The 21340-nt window shown below is 51.1% G+C and overlaps 2 protein-coding genes across 2 annotated transcripts in view; one reads left to right on the forward strand and one right to left on the reverse strand.

Annotated features, from left to right (window-relative positions):
• PIGS (phosphatidylinositol glycan anchor biosynthesis class S) overlaps window positions 1-21340 on the reverse strand; it is a 1033024-nt gene that overhangs the window by 979972 nt on the left and 31712 nt on the right. The window lies entirely within an intron of this gene.
• Window positions 4822-21002, forward strand: FOXN1 (forkhead box N1). Its single transcript, XM_049771663.1, is given in 12 exon segments — window positions 4822-4893; window positions 4895-4963; window positions 5611-5640; window positions 5642-5914; window positions 5917-5982; window positions 5984-6100; window positions 8732-8842; window positions 10453-10583; window positions 12878-12974; window positions 16625-16832; window positions 17230-17721; window positions 20683-21002. Coding segments are annotated over 12 exon segments (1986 nt in total).

Below are 21340 nucleotides of genomic sequence, written 5' to 3' on the forward strand. Positions count from 1 at the left end.
TGGTCAGACCCCATTTAAAACCTGCTTCTAAACGCCATGCCATGCTCTGCTTCCTTTGGAAAGGCTGCCCCCACCTCCCCTTGCTCCTACCCACTCTACTCCCTGTTTAAGAAGCCAGAGACTTGGACAGGAGGAAAAGCCTGGCCCTTGCCTCTGAGTGCTGGAGAAAGATTTGGGCGGGAGCCAGGCATGGCCGGCCAATTTGAGCTGTCCAGGAGCTGTCCAGGGAGCAGGGGCTAGCCTGGCAGTCATGCGGAGCTGGGGACCTGGGGATGGGGCAGCTCTGGGTCTTGAGCCCCAGCCTGCAACTCCATCCCCACTCCCCACTGTGGTGTCCAGTTACAGCTTCTCCTGTCACGCCACATTTAGTACTGCAAGTGAGCAGGCGCCCAGGGCATGGAGATATGGGCAGTGCTGACTCTTGAAGGGGCGGGAGAGCCCCCCCCCAGATCCCCCCAGGACCCCCACTATTGGGCCCCCACTACTGAAGATCCCTTGAGAGACTTTGGAAAAATTGCCTCATGCCTCTCTCTGTCAACTGAAAGAGAAAATGTATTTAGGGGGAGGGTGGCTAAGCCTGAGCTGGGACCACCAGGCCCTATCCCTTCCCAGAGTCCCAAGTACACATGTGATAGGAAACCTACTGGAAGGGATATTGGCTGGAGGAAGGGAAATACCTCTTACTTGTCACTTGCCTCCCCCCCAGCACACCCCACCACTCTGATCCCCCACCCCACAAAGACAGTAGAGAAGGAAGGGTCGCCTCCAGATTGATGTTCGTTCAGATCCTGCTTCTATCAAGATCAAGCGGTGTGATTTACAAGCCACATTACTTCTCAGTGCCTCAGTTTCTTCACCTGGCAAGGGAGCTCCTATCCTAGCTTCTCTATGGTTTTTCTGAGAAACCAAAGATTCTCTAGATCACTTACAGAGTGGCCATTCCAGAGCAGGTCCTTGGCAGTAGGCAGTATCTATCAGAGACAACTAGAGAAGTGAATTCACAAAAAGCCCTGGCTGGTAATAGAGTAGGAAAGAGAGTATGGGGTAAGAATAACTGGAATTGGGGGGCTGGAGAGATAACACAGTGGTAAAGCGTTTGCCTTGCATGTGGCAACCCGCATGGGAGATGGTGGTTTGATTCCCGGCATCCCGTATGGTCCCCCAAGCCAGCTAGGGGCAATTTCCGAGCTCAGAACCAGGTGTAGCCCCTGAGCGCCACAGGGATGATAACCAACAACAACAGCAAAAGAATAACAGGATCTGGGCCCAGAGCCATAGTATAGTGGGTAGGATGCTACTGACCCAGGTTTGATCAGCAACTGGGGAATCCCATATGGTTCCCCAAGCACCACCAGTAGTGATTCCTGAATGCAGAGCCAGGAATAAGCCCTGAGCATTGCTGGATGACCTTAAAAGCAAGCAAACAAACAAAAGCAGCAGGAGCTGTTCCACTGAGGAGGGAGGGGACAAAGCACTGCCTTCTTTTTTTACCACTCCTATACTACGTGTCAGGCCCTGGGAACTGCTTTGTGGGGTTCCATTTGATCCAGTGCCTCTTTTGAGCAGCCTCCTTCTCACTTTGTTTTCATTATGTTGATGCTGAGACTCAGAAAGCTTTGCTGACACGGTTAGCCAGAAAGGTTCAGGCAGGCTCTTTAAATGGCTCCTCTGCCAGCCCTTGACTGTGCCAGAGAAGGAGTTTACTAGAATTCTAGTCTGAGCAGAATGAGCCCTTGGTTCTTGTCAAATAGTCAAGTTCCGAGATGCTCTCCCAATTTTATTGAGAAAAAATAACAGGCATCATGGTAGAAGTTGGATAAAAGGGGCCTGAGCGACAGCACAGTTGTAGGGCGTTTGCTTTGCATGTTGCTGACCCTAGGATGAACCTGGGTTCTATTCCTGGCATCCCATATGGTTCCCCAAGCCAGGAGCCTATTTCTTTTTTTTTTTTTTTTTTTTTGTGTGTGTGTGTGTGTGTGTGTGTTTTTTGGGTTCACACCCGGCAGTGCTCAGGGGTTACTCTGGCTCCATGCTCAGAAATTGCTCCTGGCAGGCACAGGGGACCATATGGGGCGCCAGGATTTGAACCGATGACCTTCTGCATGAAAGGCAAACGCCTTACCTCCATGCTATCTCTCCGCCCCCGCCAGGAGCTATTTTCGAGTGCATAGCCAGGAGTTAAGCTTCTGAGCATTACTGGGTGTTGCCAAAAACAAAAACAAAAAAAAAGTTGGATGGAAACGGTCTGATCATTTTATTCACACTATAATGTGAATATGACTGTCACAATAGCTTCAGCTTACATTTGTCTTCTCATGAAGTTACAAAAAAAAGAAGAAGAAGAAGAGAATGGGGACATAAGGAAGGGAGGATGGAGCAATAGTCAGCGTTCTATTCCCAGGGTTCTACAGGGTTCATTCCCAGCATTCCTAAATGGTTCCCATGCACTGCAGGGAGAGAGAAAGAGGAGAGGAGAGAGAGAGAGTGTGTGTGCTGTGTGTGTGTGTGTGTGAGAGAGAGAGAGAGAGAGAGAGAGTGAGAGAGTAGAGAGAGAGAGTGAGAAGAGAGAGAGAGATATGAGAGAGAGAGGAGAGAGAAGAGAAGAGAATGGGACCCAGGAAATAGCTTAAATAATTGTCTGGATGAGCCAGGAGCAATAGCACAGTGTAGGGCGTTTGCCTTGCACATGGCCAATCCATGTCCTTTGCGGTAGTTCAAATCTCAAAGTCCCCATATGGTCCCCTGAGCCCTGCCAGGAGCGATTTCTAAGTGCAGAGCCAGGATTAACCCCTGAGCACCACTGGGTGTGACTCAAAAAACAAACAAAAAATCATTGGCTGGAACACAGGCTTTGTACACAGCAGGTCTGAGTTCTGTCCCCCCGAACTGCAAGGTTCTAAGTACTAATAGGAGTGATAAAGTGACCCCCAAGCAATAAGCTAGTAGTATTTCCTAAGCCCCACTGAGGAACTGGGGCCCCCCCCAAAGACAGAGCCAGACAGATAGAGAAGAATAGAAAGAAGGGCGATGAACGATAGTACAGAGTGTCATTCAGGTACTTTGTCTTGCCAAGCAGTTTTCCTGGATTTGGTCCTCAGTATTCCCCAAACCATGTCAGAATTGGGGATCTCCCTGGTACAAATTCATGAGTAAATCTTGAGCACTGCCAGGTTGTGCTCCATTCACCCCACCCCATCCACTTCAATAAAAGAAAGAGGAGGAGGAAGAGGAGGAGGAGGAGGAGGAGGAGGAGGAGGAGGAAGAGGAGAAGGAAAAGGAGGAAAGTTGTACTTTTGGCCTTTTCACTTTATTCCCTAGTCAATGAATTTTGGTTTTGTGTTTGTTTGTTTGTTTTAGAAAACACACATAAGTAAAGTTTTTTTTGAGGGTTTTTTTTTTTTTTTTTTTTTTTTTGGTTTTTTTGGGCCACACCCTGTGACGCTCAGGGGTTACTCTGGCTATGCGCTCAGAAGTTGCTCTTGGCTTCTTGGTGGGACCATATGGGACGCCGGGGAGAGATCGAACCGGCGGTCCGTACTAGACTAGCGCAGGCAAGGCAGGCACCCTTACCTCCAGCGCCACCACCCGGCCCCGAGGGTTTTTTTTTGGGGGGTTTGAGGGAGGGTTTTTTTTTTTGGTTTTAGAGCCATATCCGGAGGTGCTCAGGGAGTTACTTCGGCTCTGCATTCAGAAATCTCTCCTGGCAGGCTCGAGGGGACTATATGGGATGCTGGGAATCAAACCCAGGTCCATCCTGGGTCGGCTGTGTCCAAAGGCCCTACCACTGCAGCTAATGCTCCTGCCCCATAAGTGAAATCTTTTTGTTTGTTTTGGGGCCACACACAGCGATGCTCAGGGGTTACTCCTGACTTTGCCAGGAATCATTCCTGGAGGTCCACATTTGGGATTCTGGGTATCGAACCCAGGTTGGCCATAAGGCGAGCTCCTTTTCTGCTGTTTATCTTTCAGATCCCACAAAAGAGATCATGAAATCTGTCTTACTCTATCTTACTTCACTTCACACAATGCCCTCCTTGTGCTAATCTTGCTCCTTCGCAAGTGGGAACATCAATTTGTTTTTATGGCTGAATAATTGAATGTTTCAAAGGGTTAAAAAACAGCCCTCCTGTAGTTCCAGACCACAGGGGAGTTTGGAGAAACATACAAGGAGAAAACATGACAGCAGTCCTTGGTGGGTCAGGGATGCCTCTCCCACACTGATACACAGGTTCCCCTCAAGTCACCAGAGGCTGAGGCCCTGAGGGTGACCCACAGGCCTGGTCTTTCCGGAGGGATGCATCACCTAAGCGTGACCTGACTCCTTCTCCAGCTCCCCACACTTGCCCCTATTCCCTGGACTCATCCCTCATTGTGGTGGCAGGGAAGAAGGGCAGGAGGAAGAGCAGGGACCTCCTAGGTACCACCACTGGCTTCTACCTCTAAGCTCAACGCCAGGGAGCAGACAGCCCCCTCAAACAGGGCTCCTCCTGTGCTTCTTCATTCCTTCTCCTTCACTCCTTTCTGCTCTCTTTTCTACCCTGTCTCCCATGAGATCTGCTCTCTTGGTTCCACTGATGTCTGTCTATCAGTCTGTCAGTCTGTCGATCTGTTTGTCCATCTTGTCTGTCAGTCTGTCTCTGTGTATCTATCTGTGTGTCTGTCTGCCCTCTCTCTTTGTCTCCCCTCTGCCTTTCTCATAAAACCTGGCCCCTAGCCCAGGGCAGCGAACAGGAGAGGAAGGGGTGGGTGTGGGGTGAGGTCACCCCCGGACTTGGTCCTCTTCTCATCGCAGCCGACTTTCTTCGAGGCCAGGACTGGGTGATGGTGTCGCTTCTCCCACCAAAGTCTGACGTGACACTGCCAAGCCCCACACGACTGGAGGGCGAGCCCCATAGGGGACCTCATGCAGGCGCCGGGCCTCCCAGGCTCCCCTGTGCCACTAAAGCGTAAGTATCAGCAGCAGGTTAGGCTAAGCATTGGCCCACCGGCCACATGGGCCCCCAGCAGATGGTCTCTCCCACACCCTCCCACCCCACTCACGGGAAACTCCCAGGATCTGCCCTACACCCTCCGCCCCATTCCAACCAATTAGAACTCAGTGACTCCAAAATCCTGTAAAGTTTCAGCTGGGGTCTCTGCTTTCCTGGGGCTTTCCTAGGCCCAGGGGCCCCAGAGCAATCTGCTTGGAGGCCAGCTTGAGAATGTAGAGACAGTCCAATGAGCCTTTGCAAGCAGAGGCCCTGAATTCAATTCCTGTTTCCACGGAGACTGTTCCCCAAACACCAATTAGGCGCTGGACCCCTAGAACGTCACCTGGTGTGTCTCAGACCCCTCCATACACTTATACACTTATATACAAACACCCCACACCCACTGAGAGTGGACATCAGACCACACACATACACACACATACACACACACACACACACACACACACACACACTGACATGCTTACATTAGATCATTAGATCGGGGCTACCAGAATGCACCCTACTCTCCCTTTGTTGTTTATCTGGCCTCCCCCAAAGCTATCAAGTCCCCTTGGCCCCGAGTAGAGAACAGGAGCCCAGTTCGCACCCTCACAGACTTTCTCTCCCTCTGCCACCCCAGAAGCACGCCGGCTTCAGCTGCTCTGCGTTCGGTGCCTGATGGTCCTCCAGAAAGGGGATCCTCGCTGCCCCCACAAGCCCCAACATCGCATCTCCAGGTCCCCGAACAAGTTCAGGGCCACTGCTCAGTGGGGCCTGGTCCCAGGGCCCTTCCGTCTCTCCCCTCAGACAAGTACCCAGGATTTGGCTTTGAGGGGGGCCCAGCAAGCAGCCCTGGGCGTTTCCTCAAGAGTGGCCATGTGCCTTTCCACCCTTATAAGCGGCATTTCCATGAAGATGTCTTCCCTGAGGGCCCAGACAGCCTTGGGCCTTGATGGACACCCCTTTTAAGACTCTGGGAGCACTGGAAGCCTTTGAGGAAATCCCTGTGGAAGATGGGGGAGACTGAAGCCTTTCCTTCCAGCTTCTCAGCAGAGACTGGTGCAATGGGCTCTCCTACCCCAGCCAGGTAGCACAGCCCCCAAATTCTGAGTGAGTACCTGTGACAGGGAGTGGTGAGGACAGCCTCAGTTCTTTGAATCCTGAGTTCCAGTACTGGTGCTTTCCATCTTGGGGTCTTCTGGACCCTGCAAGGCCTTGAGTGGGTTGTTGGCTTAGTCAATGTATGAAGGAGTCATGGTAAGGTGAGATAGGTCAGGCTGAGGAAGATGACAGCTTCCCAGAGCCTCCGCTCCAGAGTCAGGATTCCATTTGTGATGGCTTCTCTAAGTTTGTTTAAGAGTTCACTATCCTCAACCAGAAACTATGTGCCTTTATGCAAATATGAGAAGGAAAACACATTCTAGAGGTCAAGAGAAGGGTTTAAGGAGGATTCCCAGAGCATACTATTCCCCTCTTCAGCATCAGCAGAGTTGAGAGAAGATGTATATCTTCTCAAAGGATTTATCAAATACCTTGAAAGCATCTCAGGAAGTCAACTTATGGCTTCCATAACTACCCACCACAAGCTATGTGATCTTGGAAACTTGACTTGACCTCTCTGAATCCCATCTAGAAAAATACATTTCACAGTACCTGCCTCATAGCCTTGTTGCCTTGGGTTTTCTTTTTTTTTTTTTTTTTTAAACATGGAACGCTTCATGAATTTGATGTCATTGCACAAGAGGCCATGCTAATCTTCTCTACTATCCCCGTTGCCTCTGGGTTTTCTTATAGCTGATCTCCAACACATCCCCTGCTGTGGGCACTGTCCCATTATCTGCAAATGAGGGGGTTGGACACAGTTCTCTTGGCCCTTCAAGGCCTGAGATTCTGTGATTATGACAATCTCAGCATCAGCAACCCCCAGGGCACACCAGAAAGAGCTCATCTTTGATTGGACACTTCAGGCCTAGATAATGAGCCTCAAGGGCTCTGGTAAGCCAGGAGAGCGGTCCAGGACCCCTGACTTCTTCACATCCCAAGTACTCATTTGTGTATACTTCCTCTCTCTATTCAGATGGAGCTCTGATCTAGACCATGGGAATCCTTGTGAGACTTAGAATTAGTGGAAAACCAATCTCTACACCCTCCACTGACTGACTTCTCCATGCCTGGAGGCTCCATGGGCCCTGGAGTGGGGAAGTAAAAGCTCTGAGCAGGTTTTGTCCAGGAGAGAGCAGTGAGCACTGGCCAGTCTCCCCTCTCTTCTTTTTTTGGCTTTTTTTTGGGCCACACCCAGTGGCTCTCAGGAGTTACTCGACTGCACACAGAAATCACTCCTGGCAGGCTCAGGGGACCATATGGGATGCTGGGAATGAACCTGGGTCCACCCAGGGTCTGCCACGTGCAAGGCAAATGCACTACTGCAGTGCTATCTCTTTGGCTAGAGATCCTCTCTTTTTTTTGTTTTGTTTTGTTTTGTTTTGTTTTGGGGCCACACCCGGCGTTGCTCAGGGGTTACTCCTGGCTCTCTGCTCAGAAATAGCTCCTGGCAGGCATGGGGGACCATATGGGACACCGGGATTCGAACCAACCACCTTTGGTCCTGGATCGGCTGCTTGCAATAGAGATCCTCTCTTGATGCTTGGTGTAATAGGAAGTGACCTGCTGATTCCTCCCACTCCCATCCCACTCCTGCTGGAACAACCTGTCTGGCCACTTTCTGTGCTCTCCTTCCAAAGGCTTCAAGTAGGAATTCTGGAACCCAACCTTTTGGGATGTCCTTGCACATATGCTCTGAGAGGCCAAGGCCTGTGAACTAGCATGTCCTCTGTACCCAAACTCCTGAGTGCCAGTCCAGGGCAATCACTATACCCCTACTCCTACCTCTATCTTTCCCACCAGCCTCCTGAGACCTGGACAGTCCAGTTTAAGCCTCCTGCCTGCAGGGAGGAGTAAGTGAAGGGGGTTAGAGAGCTGTGGGCTCCTGCCAAGATTCCCACTTTATTGCTGAGTTCCCTTTGGCATATTTATTTTCTGTTCTGTTTCCAACAATAAGATTTGGATTAGTTGGTTTATGTTTTTTGGTGTTCAGGGGTTACCCCAGCTCTGTGCTCAGGAATCACTCCTGATGGTGCTTAGGGGACCCTACACAGTGCCAGGATCAAACCCAGGGCGATAGCATACAAGGCAAATATGCTACCTACTGTATTATGTCCCCAACCCCCAAGAATAAGCTTTGGAGGTATAGGAATAAAAGGCACAGAGATAATAATAGGAGTTTGCTTTTGTGTGTTTCAAGATTCACATAAAGAGGATAGGAGAGGGGCTGGAGAGATAGCACAATGGTAGAGCGTTTGCTTTGCAAGCAGCCGATCCAGCATGGATGGTGGTTTGAATCCCAGCAACCCATATGGTCCCCCGTGCCTGCCAGGAGTAATTTCTGAGTGCAGAGCCAGGAGTAACCCCTGAGCGATGCTGGGTGTGACCCAAAAATCAAAACCAAAACAAAACAAAAAAAGATAGGCAAAAGAATCTGGAGGGATAGTATAGCAAGTAGGGTGCTTACCTCGCACACAGCCTATCCGAGTTCAATCCCCAGCACTCCATTTGATCCCTTGAGCAACACCAATGACACTCCCTGAGCATCACTGAATGTGGTCTAAAAAATAAATAAAAAAAGAAAAATAAATTAAAATGAAAGAAGAAGAAGATAAGAGAAAAGTAAGGCCCAGCCAGCTCACTGTTCTTTCTTCCTGCAGGGACCTGAAGTCAAGGTCAAGCCCCCAGCTCTGGACAGTGGTCCTGGGATGTACTGTTACCAGCCCCCCTTGCAGCACATGTACTGTCCCTCCCAGCCTCCCTTCCACCAGGTGGGTCTGGAGCAGATGGGCATATTTCTTTAGGGGGGCAAGGGATGGGGATCAGTGTACCTGAGCACATGGGTAGCCACTGTCCTTCAATGTATGGGCAGGGCTCATCTGAGACACTGGCCCAGCCTGGAGACCTGAGAGAGAGCAGGACAACGACAGGCCTGGGGCCCAGATGAGACAAAAAGGGAGGAAAGTGGAGAGCCAGACAGAGGCAAACTGAGGGGAAAGGAGGCCAAGAGATCCAGTGCCAACCCAACAGCACAGGAGGAGGGCTCGGTCCCACCCGACTCCCTGTAACCTTTAATCTCAACGATCTAAATACCAAAAAAAAAAAAAAAAAAAAAATCTAAATACCAGACCTGGTGAAGGGGTTTTCCTTGCTGTAGGCCCCAAGACCTTAGAGTCTTTGGCCCTTTTCCTCTTTCTCACACCTCTGCCCAGCCATAGCACCTCCTAAGGTAAAGCATACCAAGAGATTTCTCACAATGGCACAGGATGGACTTTTTTTTTAAGAAAGAAAGGAAAGGGCCACAGTGCAGCCAGGCAGCACCCTGGAGTCGCTGGGCAAGACAGAGCACGTGGATTGCCCAGCACCCGGCTCCATCCACCTGCAGCCTGGCACCAAGACAGGCCCTGCCTGTGGAGCAGGTTCTACTTCCAGCTCTTTGGCACCTACCCTGATCTTAGCTGAGCAAAGGAGAAGGGCAATTGGGGGTGGGGGTGGCATCAAGACTGCTGGAGGAAGGAAGGGAAGTAAGAAATGGAGGGAAGCAGAGGGGACACTTGGAGGGGTCATCCTGTGACTGGGGAGGTGCTGCTAGAATGGCAGAGGTAACCCTGGGTCTCAAGATCTGACCCCCAGATAGAGGGGTGTCCCTGAGACAACCTACAAGGATAAGTAATGACAAGGGAAGGGGCGACAGACCTTAACTGTGCCAAGCCCTTTTCACAGACCCCCCTCTGTGTCCTGCACCCCCTCCTTGAACAAGATGGTCGCACCCAGGGCTTTATGGAGCCTGGAGAGAAGGTGACTCAAGCAATAAGTGTCTCTCAGGTGACCTGGAAAGAGCCCTCAGCCTGGAGCAGCTGGGGGAGTCAGAGTCGCCTGCACCCCCACCCCCATAAAACACCCTCCCTGGCACCGCAGCCACTCCCTTTGCCGTAAAACCACCTCCTACCCCCACCTGCCCACCAGTGTGACCAGCCCTTTCAAAGAGCCACTGAAACTCATAAAAGATGGCAGTGCCCAGCAAACGCCCAGGCTGGACACCCCCCTTCCGGCCCAGCCACTCCAGGAGATGTGAAGGTGGCAGGGAGCACCTGCCAGGAAGGGTGTGGAGACCAGGGCACCCCTCACTTGCTCCAGCCCTGCCAGTTTTTCAGCATCACCATGGCGACCAGAGGAGCTAAAGGGCCCAGAAAGGGGCACTTGGAGAGGCCTTGGTTCTGGCATGTGGGTCACACAGATCCTCTGGAGCCCACCCCCAAGGAGGGAAGAATCTAGAGGCCTCAGCTCCCCTCTGGGTGTTCACAATTGCGGGTGGGTGGAGAATTGGCTTCCTAGTAAGATGTGTTACCATGGTAATCACTCTGTCCTTTGACCCCTCCAGTACTCGCCAGGTGGTGGCAGCTACCCAGTACCCTACATGGGTTCTTCTCACTATCCCTACCAACGCATCGCCCCCCAGGCCAGCACTGATGGGCACCAGCCTCTCTTCCCGAAGCCCATCTACTCCTACAGGTAAGGGTATAGCACTCCTAAGAGGGAAAGAGGAATAGGCAAGAGGACTCCAAGGGAAACTGAGGCATGGAATCCTGGCGAGAGTAACAGAAAGAGGCAGCTGTCAGACCCAATGCACTTCAAGAAGAAGCTGGACAGAGTGCTTTGCTTGAAGGCAGGGATGGGAGTAGAGACAGACAAGATCATCTCCGACCTCTCCCCCTGCCCCTAGGAGCCATGTCTGCAGCTCTGTACAGGCGCCTGAGTCTGAAAAATTCTAGCTCATGAGGCCCATCTTCTGGGACTAGAGAGTTTCAGGACAATGCTCACGACCCTCTCTCCCCAGATACACAGACAAGCCCCACCCTAATCCTAGAACTCAGTGAGGGATGTGAGTTACAGATGCTGAATACAGCATCTGTAAAACCAGGTGCCTCAGATTGGGGGTATAGGTGCCCAGTTGCAACACCTGGCCCAACAAGGAGAACCCTGCATTTAGTCTTCCAAGCATCCCCCCTATAGTGACTCTCAACACACTCCATATTCAGTCACAGCTGGAGTGAGTTCAGGAACCCAGAGAAGGGGTATGAGGGAAGCAGATGGGGGCAGAGAGAAGCACTTGCCAGCCAGGGAGTTCGGCAGATAAAGCCCAGGCATGGGACTTCATCACCTGTGCAACCTCAGGCAAGTTCATTGATTTCTCTGAGTCTGTTTAAACTGTTTAGAAAGAAGGAGGCTAGTGTGATAATACAGCATGGTAGGGCATTTGCCTTATATACTGCTGACTTAGCTTCAATTCCCCGCACCCCATCTGGTCCGCTGAACTCACCAGGAGTAATTCCTGAGCGCAGAGCCAGGAGTAAAAAAAAAAAACAACAACTGGGTAACTAAATGAGAGTATAATGGATAAGGCATTTTCCTTGCCGCGGCCAACCAGGCTTTGATTCCCAGCATTTCATATGGCCCTCAGAGCCTGCCAGATATAATTTCTGAGCACAGAGCTAGAAGTTACCCCTGAGTGCCCCCTGGCATGCCTCCAAAATAAGAAACAAACAAAACAAATAAACAAAAGGAAGAAAAAAAAAACCAAATTTTTAGGAAAGCTAAATAAGATAATGTGAATGATACATTGTAGGGGTTCAGGAATCTTTCATTTTTCTCCTTCTACGTCCATAAGCTTCTCTTAATTTTTATTTTGTTTGCGGATAGGATTTGACATCCACTGACATACAAGTTCTCAGTGATATCTTTCAGTGATGTTCTTGGTTCTGGGGTCAGCTGCATGCAAGACAGATATTTTAACCCCTTACTATTTCACTAGTTCCAAAGTTTACGCATAATGAATACCTTAAAGTTTTTTTTGTTTTGTTTTGTTTTTTTTTTTTTGGTTTTTGGGTCACACCTGGCTGTGCTCAGGGTTACTCCTGGCTGTCTGCTCAGAAATAGCTCCTGGCAGGCACGGGGGGGGGGGGGGGCATATGGGACACTGGGATTCGAACCAACCACCTTTGGTCCTGGATCGCCTGCTTTCAAGGCAAACGCTGCTGTGCTATCTCTCCGGGCCCCAAAGTTTTTTTTTTTCCTGGGGCTGGAGGGATAGCACAACAAGTAGGGAGTTGGCCTTGCATGTGGTTGACTCAGATTTGATCCCCGATATCCCATATAGTCCCCCAAGTCTGCTAGGAGTAATTTCTGAATTCAGAGTCAGGACCTGGGCACCTCCAGGAGTGCCCCTCTCCCCAATAAACAAAGCAAAAGAATTTCTTCCTGGGGTCATTCCTGGGATTATTCTTACTGTGCTACTTAGCACCATACAGTCAAAGCCAGGTCTCCAGCATACAGAGCTTCATTCCAGCCTGTTGAGCTCCTTCCCCAGCAACTTCACAAGGTCCTTCATCCCTACCACTTCTGAGATAGCTATTACTTTCTTCAAAGCTGAGAAAATGGCTGAGAGAGGCAAAGCCTTTCACCCAAGGTCACACCACTATGTGGCTAAGGCAGGTAATGTCCCTGTGGCTAAGGCAAAGGTGATGTCCAAAGATGCTCAAACTCCATAAGGCCCTCAGCCTTTTTTCTTTTTTTCTTTTCTTTTTTTTTAGGCCCTCAGTCTTAACTTCAGAGTCCACTGAAGTGGTCACTTTTTCTTCCCTTCCCTTTCCACCTCAGAGCTCACTCACCTTCATCCTGTAGCCAGTTTCTTCAAAACTTTCTTCAAAAAGTTCCTTCAAAATTCCCCCAGGGCCAAACCCCCCAAGGTGAGGGTCCTCTGGGTATGGCTGGAAGCTCAGACCCTCAGGGCTTTTCTCTCCCTGCAGTATCCTCATCTTCATGGCCCTTAAGAACAGTAAAACTGGGAGCCTTCCTGTCAGCGAGATCTACAATTTTATGACGGAGCACTTTCCTTACTTCAAGGTAAGCCCTGAGCCCTATGTCCCAGCCTTGGCCCTCAACTTTTCCTCTCAGGAGCCATAACCTGTGCTGGGAGGTTGAAAGGAAATCTAGGGTAGGCTTGTTCCTCCTCATCTCCACTCCAGAAGAGAGTGCTGGCTGAATGGTCAGAGAACCCAACAGTTAGCCCTAGGTTTCCTCAATAGTCTGGGTCAGATTTTCTGCAGGGGGAAAGAAAGAGGACGAATCTGCTCTGAGAGTCTTGGTGAACGCGCGCGCGCGCGCGCACACACACACACACACACACACACACACACACACACACACACACACACTTCCACCAGTGAGAATGGTTGGTTTTAGGGAGAACTGAGATATTCCTTATTCCTGCCCCCAAGATGCTGAAGAGCTGGATCCGGCTCAGCCAAGAAGATGTGGCATGGCGGGCCTGCAGAACCCAGTGCCTTCCAGGGAGAGATTAGATCTGCCTTTGTGGGCGGTGGCTCAGCCACAGTTGTTCCAAAAAGCGGGTGTGGGCTCCTCCAGCTCTCAGTGTTCTGGGGAACTGGTTAGCTCACCCCACCTTCCCAGCTACAGAGCTAGTTCTTGTCACTAGCAGGAGGGGTTTCTGGGGCTCTATTAGACCTCCTCAGAGGCAGGAAAGAGATCCATTTCTCCCAAGGGGCAAACTATGAGAGAGGGTGAAGAGGATGTCAGAATGGCAAGGCAGGGAGGCCAGTAGCTCGGCTGCCTGGCCTCCCCTTGAACCCCTCTCTGCATGTCCCCAGCACAGACCTTTTCCCTGGGTGGGTGGGTGAGAGGGGATCAGAACTTGTGGGTGAAGGTGCCTTCTCCAAGGCCTGTTCTCCATTATGCAATCACCGCTACCCAACCAGAAGGCAGGAACCGAGACCAAGGAAACTAAAACTCAGCCCCTCTGCAGGTTGGTGGGGGCACCAACATCATCCAGATGGTCCCAATTGGGGAACTTGGAGGCTGGCAAACAAGTTCCTACTTGATGAATTGTCCTCAGTGAGGATTGGGTGAGGTGGCTGGAGTATGCTGGCCAAGCTGGGAAGGTAGAATAGAAGGGACAAAAGTTGCCACTAACATTCTAGAAGCTTCCAAGCAGGTAACCACAGCTATCCCATCCTCCAGCAGGCCAGGAGACTCTTCCTAAGCCCTCAGCTTTTTTGGTGGGGATCCTCAGGGCTCTTAGCAATCAGACTAGGGAAGTGTGAGCCCTCCTGTCTCCTCTCATCCTTCCCACTGCCAACTCCAGACCTGTCCCTCAGCCCCTCCCTGCCCTGCATCTTGTCTTCCTGGCTTAATTATTTTTCCTGGGAGCCGTGTAATCCCTGTTTTATGGGGCTGAAGAGTGAAGAGGTCTAACAGCTTTTTTTTTTTTTTTTTTTTTTTGGTTCCAGTTGTTGTTCTTAGCAGTTGCATCACTCCCTCATCCCAAGTTTACATTTGACTTCAGAGAGAAAGCATGTTAGGCTGGGCAGGGCCCCAGAGGGTAAAGCCGGCTCTATGGGGTGACCTGGGCAGGGCAATTCACTGGGCTCTGTCCTGGCCTTCTTGTGTGATCTAGGACCCTGCTTTTTCTGCACCTCAGTTTCCCAATCTGTAAAATATTCAAGTTGGACTCAGTAGCACAGTTTACTTTCTGAGAGTTCCTCTCTGATCCAGATAAGGAATTAATTCAGACATCCAGACATCCATGTCCTCCAACCCCACTCCACTTGCCTTTCTCTCCCTTCCCCTTCTCCATTTGAAGATTATTTTTCTGGGTCAGAGCAGAATGGTCACTGAAGTGGGTTGCACTCATGCCCAAAGCAGCTGAGGTGGGCGTCCTCTCACCCTATGAGTCAGAGCTATGGGACTGGGGAAGTAGCCACTGGACATAATTGCTAGTGCTGACCATCCCTCCTCCAAACAGGAAGTGACTAGGCTAGGGGCTAACCTGGTCTCCCAAAGTCACCAATTTATGGGGCTATAAAAGAGCCCAGTACCCATTAACTCTGCCCATCAGGCAACACAGCCTTGACGCCTAGTGGGGACAGGTGGGAGTAAAAGATGAATTGCCAGCTGGCTGGTGCATTGACTCAAGAATACTTCCTCATGACCCTGGGAACCTTGAAGAGCACCCCAACCAGACCATCTCCAGCCAAAGGCCCCTGAGAAATGCTCCTCAGGACCTGCCAGCACCATGCAGGGACGCTGGCACCAGGGCCCAGTTCTTTGGGGTGTGATTCAGCTTGGCTGCCCCTGAGGCAAGTGAGCTGAGAGGGAGGGAGTGGCCGCCCCTCATTAAGCAGAAATTGGGAGCTGAAAGGGAGAGGGCCAGGGGGAGGGAAACAGAGCCATACTGGCCAACTGGGGGAGGACCCTGCATTCAGCTGCTGCCTCCAGCTTTTCAGAATCCCTAACAGAGATGGAGTTAGGGGGTCTGTGAAGGGGATCCCACTTGCACCCCCGCCACCGCCTCTCACCCGACTGAGTCAGCTTAATGGTTTTTACAACCCTCCCTGGGCACAATTACTGCACTGGCAGCGTGACCGAGCCTCCTAATGGCTGTTTATTCTGTTGGCACGAGCACCCCCTGCCTGAGGGCTGGCCTCCCCACCAGGACACACCCCCCGGGCACACTCATGTGAACACTCACACCCCCACACCCACATACATACAATCGTGGGTTCCCTCCTCCCCAAACACACCCAGAGAGACTTTCTCACACACCCTCACCTACAGAAACACGTCTTCATCCCAGAGGAACTCACAGATCCAAAGCCAGCTAGCCCCCCAGAACTCACCTAGGAGGTGTAACTAGTTCTCTTCCCCCATGGTCTTTTCTCCCATATTTGCCCCAGCAGGGGTGAGGCAGCTCCAGGAAAAGAACATTTCCCAGGGGCCAGAGAGATCACAATGTGCTGGAGCATGTCCCTTTACTAGCTCAAGAAGACGGAATTCAAGCCCTGGCATCATATGGCTCCCTCCATGTAAGGAGAGACCCCAAGCACAGGCAAAGGGACTGGAGAGCCTCTGAGCATTGCTTGGTGTGGTTCCCAAAACAAATGAACAAAGAAAAGAGTATTGCTCAAGGGGCCGGGCGGTGGCGCTAAAGGTAAGGTGCCTGCCTTGCCTGCGCTAGCCTAGGACGGACCTCGGTTCGATCCCCCGGTGTCCCATATGGTCCCCCAAGCCAGGAGCAACTTCTGAGCACATAGCCAGGAGTAACCACTGAGCGTTACCGGGTGTGGCCCAAAAACCAAAAAAAAAAAAAAGAAAAGAAAAGAAAAGAAAAGAGTATTGCTCAGTTTTCTCTAATTCTGTTCCAAGATGGCAACAATGACAACAGAGTAGGGACTTCTCTTTTCACAAAAGACCCCAATTCCAAAACGGAGCAGTCCAGGGACCCCTGCAGCTCCATCCAGCCACTTATGAATGACCTTGATGACTCCTTAAAAGGTGGGCCAGGGTAGGGGCAAGACGAAGACAACAGCAAAGTGTCCTCTCTGTTGAAGGGCATTGAGCATGGGCTATGTGCTTAGGAGGACAAACACCCCTATATTGGACAGCTGTCTTGTACCTAGAGGGCAAAGAGTTTTCTGGAGCCCAGAGTCAGCCCTAGCTACCTGTGCACAATCTGAGATCTTGTCTTGCTTTGGCAGACGGCGCCTGATGGCTGGAAGAACTCCGTTCGCCACAACCTGTCTCTTAACAAGTGCTTTGAGAAGGTGGAGAACAAATCAGGAAGTTCATCTCGAAAGGGCTGCCTATGGGCCCTCAATCCAGCCAAGATCGACAAGATGCAGGAAGAGCTGCAAAAGTGGAAGAGGAAGGATCCCATCGCTGTGCGCAAAAGTATGGCCAAGCCAGGTGAGGCAAACACTGTGGCCCCACTCTTGGGAGGAATGCTGAGCCTGAACAATGGATGACCAAGAAAAGGACTGAGAGGGGCCAGAGAGATAGCACAGAGGTAGGGCATTTGCCTTGCATAGGCGACCCAGGGTGGATATTGGTTCAAATCCCGGCATTCCATGTAGTCTCTGAGCCTGCCGGGAGCGATTTCTGTGCACAGAGCCAGGAGTAGCTCCTGAGCACTACTGGGTGGGTGTGACCCAAAAACCAAAAAAAAGAAAAAAAAGAAAAAATGAAAAAGACTAAGAGCAGATGCCTAGAGGAGGTGCCAAGAAAAGGGCTTTAGAGTGGGGAAGGCTTGCTGAGGACTGGGGGTGATCTCATCATGGTGTCTTTCTCTCTTTGGTCTTTTCAGAAGAACTGGACAGCCTCATTGGAGACAAGAGAGAGAAGCTGGGCTCCCCACTCCTGAATTGCCCACCCCCTGGGCTGCCAGGCTCTGGCCCCATCCGGCCCCTGGCCCCTCCAATTGGGCTCCCCCAGTCGCTGCACTCTCTCCACTCTACTCCAGGCCCCATTCCTGGCAAGAACCCTCTTCAGGACCTACTTGGGGGCCATGCAACCTCCTGCTATGGGCAGACATACTCACACCTCTCACCAGGCCTGGCCCCCGCTGGACCTCCTCAGCCATTGTTCCCACAGCCAGATGGGCACCTGGAGCTGCGGGCCCAGCCTGGCACCCCCCAGGACTCACCGCTGCCTGCCCATACACCCCCCAGCCACAGTGCCAAGTTACTGGCTGAGCCTTCCCCAGCCCGGACCATGCATGACGCATTGCTGCCTGATGGGGACCTGGGAACAGACCTGGATGCCATCAATCCCTCTCTCACCGACTTCGACTTCCAGGGTGAGTGGTTCTGGGGAAAGGGAAGTAGGGTGGGACTACAGAGGCATCCCAGCAGTAAGCTCATCTCCCCAAGGCTCCCTTACAGGTTGCTACTTAGCTGAAGCATATCGCTTCTCGGCCTTTTGGCTAAGATCAAGTGTAGCTGAAGCAGTGGCAGGCCCAGCCAGCAGGGACTGTCAAGGAGCAAAGAAGATTGTCCTTGCTCTTTCTCTCTGGCATTCCTGAACACATGCCAGCTGACCCAACCGTCATACCACCCTCAGTTCCAGATGGGCCAGATACCCACATATACTCTTGCTTTTTCTCAGTTCATATTTTATTTGTTTATCTTTCCTTCCCTCCCTCCGTCCCTCCCTCCCTCCCTTCTTCCCTCCCTCCCTCCCTTCTTCCCTCCCGCCCTCCCTCCCTCCCTCCCTCCCTCCCTCCCTTCCTTCCTTCCTTCCTTCCGTCCTTCCTTCCTTCCTTCCTTCCTTCCTTCCTTTCTTCTTTCTCTTTTGTTTCTTTCCATTTTTTTAATTTTTTGGGGTCACACCCAGCGGTGCTCAGGGGTTACTCCTGGCTCTCTGCTCAGAAATCACCCCTGGCAGGCACAGGAGACCATATGGGATGCCGGGGTTCAAACCACCGTCCGTCCTGGGTTGGCTGCATGCAAGGCAAATGCCCTGCCACTGTGCTATCTCTCCAGACCCTTCCTTCTTTCCTTCCTCCCTCCCTCCCTCCCTCCCTCCCTCCCTCCCTCCCTTCCTTCCTTCCTCCCTCCCTCCCTCCCTCCCTCCCTTCCTTCCTTCCTTCCTTCCTTTCTCTCTCTCTCTCTCTCTTTCTTTCTTTCTTTCTTTCTTTCTTTCTTTCTTTCTTTCTTTCTTTCTTTCTTTCTTTCTCCCTTCCTTCCTTTCTTCTGATTCTGCATGCAAGGCAAATGCCCTGCTGCTGTGCTATCTCTCAGACCTTTGGACCGTTTATGTTTCTTCTTTCTTTCTCTCTTACTTTCTCTCTTTCTTCCTTTCTTTCTTTATTTCTTCCCTCCCTCCTTCCTTCCTCTCTCTCTTTCTTTCTTTCTCTCTCTTCTTTCTTTCTTTCTTTCTTTCTTCCTCCCTCCCTTCCTTTCTTTCTTCTGACTGAATCTGCATGCAAGGCAAATGCCCTGCTGCTATGCTATCTCTCGGACCCTCGGACCTTTTATCTTTCTTCTTTCTTTCTTTCTTACTTTCTCTTTCTTTATTTCTTCCCTCCCTCTTTCCTTCCTCTCTCTTTCTTTCTCTCTCTTCTTTCTTTCTTTCTTTCTTCCCTCCCTCTTTCCTTCCTCTCTTTCTTTCTCTCTCTTCTTTCTTTCTCCCTCTTTCTTTTCTTTCCTTCTCTTTCTTTCTTTCTCTCTCTTCTTTCTTTCTCCCTCTTTCTTCTCTTTCCTTCTCTTTCTTTCTTTCTTTCTTTCTTTCTTTCTTTCTTTCTTTCTTTCTTTCTTTCTTTCTTTCTTTCTTTCTTTCTTTCTTTCTTTCCTTTCTTTCTTAATCCAAGGCCTCATACTTGCAAATCATATGCATTACCACTGACCTATACTCCAAGCCTTCAGAGTTCATCTTTTGCTCACTTTAGTTTTGGTTTTAGATCATCCTCATGGTGCTCTCAGTGCTTAGTGGCCCATCTAATGTCAGAGATCAAACTTGAAACTCCAGAACACAAAACTTATGCTACAGCCCATAGAGCAATTTATCTGGCCCCCATAGTTTATCTTTCAATGCAGAAGGAGCAGCAGGATCTTCCTAAGCCCCAAATCCCCTATCCTATCCCATTCCCCTGCTTTGCAAATCCTGGAGAGATCTGGGGCCAGGAGTCCAAGAAAATGGTCTGCCTGCGCCACACACTGGGCTGCCTGATCCCTCTTGGGATGTGACACAGCCTACCCATTCCCACCGGAACTCCAGAGAATTCCCAGTTCCTGGTCCTGACCACAGGATGTTTGAAGGAGACTGTGGATCTGAGACCCAGACCCTCTATGTGGGGGGGGGGGGGGGAGGGACATATCTATAAGCAAGGGACAAGTGTGACCAATTTGATGGAGAGACAGTCCAGGTCTTAGGAAGTTATTGTTAGGAAACTGCAACTAATCCGTGCCCCCACATAGAAGAAAGGAGCCAGGCTCCACATCCTCCAAGGAAGCTTGAGACCCTCCTAAAAATCAGGCCTCTGTCATTTGGCATGAGTCCTCTCCATGGGCCCAGCAGAGAAACCCCATGGCAAAATCTATCTCACCAAAGACCATCAAGGTCAGGACCTAGAAAGAGGCAGAAAGCCAGGAAGTCTAGATCAATCCAGGATTTAGTCCAGCCCTGTAACTTCAGCCCTGATGCTTCACAATGCAAGACCCTAGAATATGAAAGAGACAAAGAGGGGCCTCGTGGCAGCACTGTCTCCTTCTCCAAGTTAAAGGTGTTTCCTGTCTCACACTGTAAAGGAGATCCAGGTAGCTGGGCCCAAACATCTCATGGGGTCCAGCGGTCCATTGCTCACGGGTGCTTAGTCTGGGTTGCACCCAACTTCCTTCCCAGCCCAATCTCTGGTCACCCACAGCTGCAGCTGCCCTCCTATCAGCAGATTTTAAACCCTTTTACCCTCCATACACCTCCCTAAACAAACAAACAGCCACAAAGGAAGCTCCATCTAGAAGCTCCTGAGCTGTCTTTCAGACTATACTATGTGATAGAAGAAATCAGAAAGGTTAGACACTGCCTGGGACCACACAGCTAGAGCCAGGACCTGTGTGATAATACCAGGTCCCCTAGTAATGTGCTGCTGTCCAGGGATGGGGACAGAGTTCAGTGAGGGATCATGTGCTTCTCACATCTTTGGGAACCCCCTCCCAATATGACCCCAATACTACCCTTAGTCACATATAAGAATCCAGAGATGGGGGCAGCCACACTCTTTTGTTGCTTCCCAATAATGCCTGTTTTCTCCCCCAACTAGGAAACTTGTGGGAACAGCTGAAGGATGACAGCTTGGCCCTTGATCCCTTGGTACTGGTGACCTCATCCCCAACGCCATCCTCCATGCCTCCGCCCCCACCACCTCCCCACTGCTTCCCTCCAGGGCCCTGCCTGGCAGAGGCTGGCAGTGCAGTGGGTGATTTGGCCCCTGCAGAAAGTGGGGGCTCTGGAGCTCTGGGCGACCTGCACCTCACCACTCTCTACTCGGCCTTCATGGAGCTGGAGCCACCACCCCCTGCTACCCCCGCAGGCCCCTCGGTGTACCTCAGTCCCAGCTCCAAACCCATGGCCCTAGCCTGAGCTCCTGCATTGCCAGGCCTGGAAGTCCCAGTGGACCGCCCATGTCAGGCTCGTTTTAAAGGTCAAGGAAGGAAAACAGTCCCTATCCCCTGTGCCACTCAGCCAACTAATTTGTTAGCTGGCAGCAGAGGGTGTGAGGAGTCACCCCAGAAAGCGTCCCTCGCACATTTCTGTCGTCGGAGAGCCAGATCCTCACAAGGGCCCTTGAAAAGCAAGTGTCCAGCAAGATGAACATGCGCTGCTGACACACCACCCCAATTCCACACCTGTGAGGCTTCCTGGGAGGCCACTAGTGCTCAGTCATTCGGACAGAGCTTCCCCTTTCTGTTTCCTTCTGT

The sequence above is a fragment of the Suncus etruscus genome, chromosome 1 (genome assembly GCF_024139225.1).
Source record: "Suncus etruscus isolate mSunEtr1 chromosome 1, mSunEtr1.pri.cur, whole genome shotgun sequence".
NCBI classification, from domain to species: Eukaryota; Metazoa; Chordata; class Mammalia; order Eulipotyphla; family Soricidae; genus Suncus; species Suncus etruscus.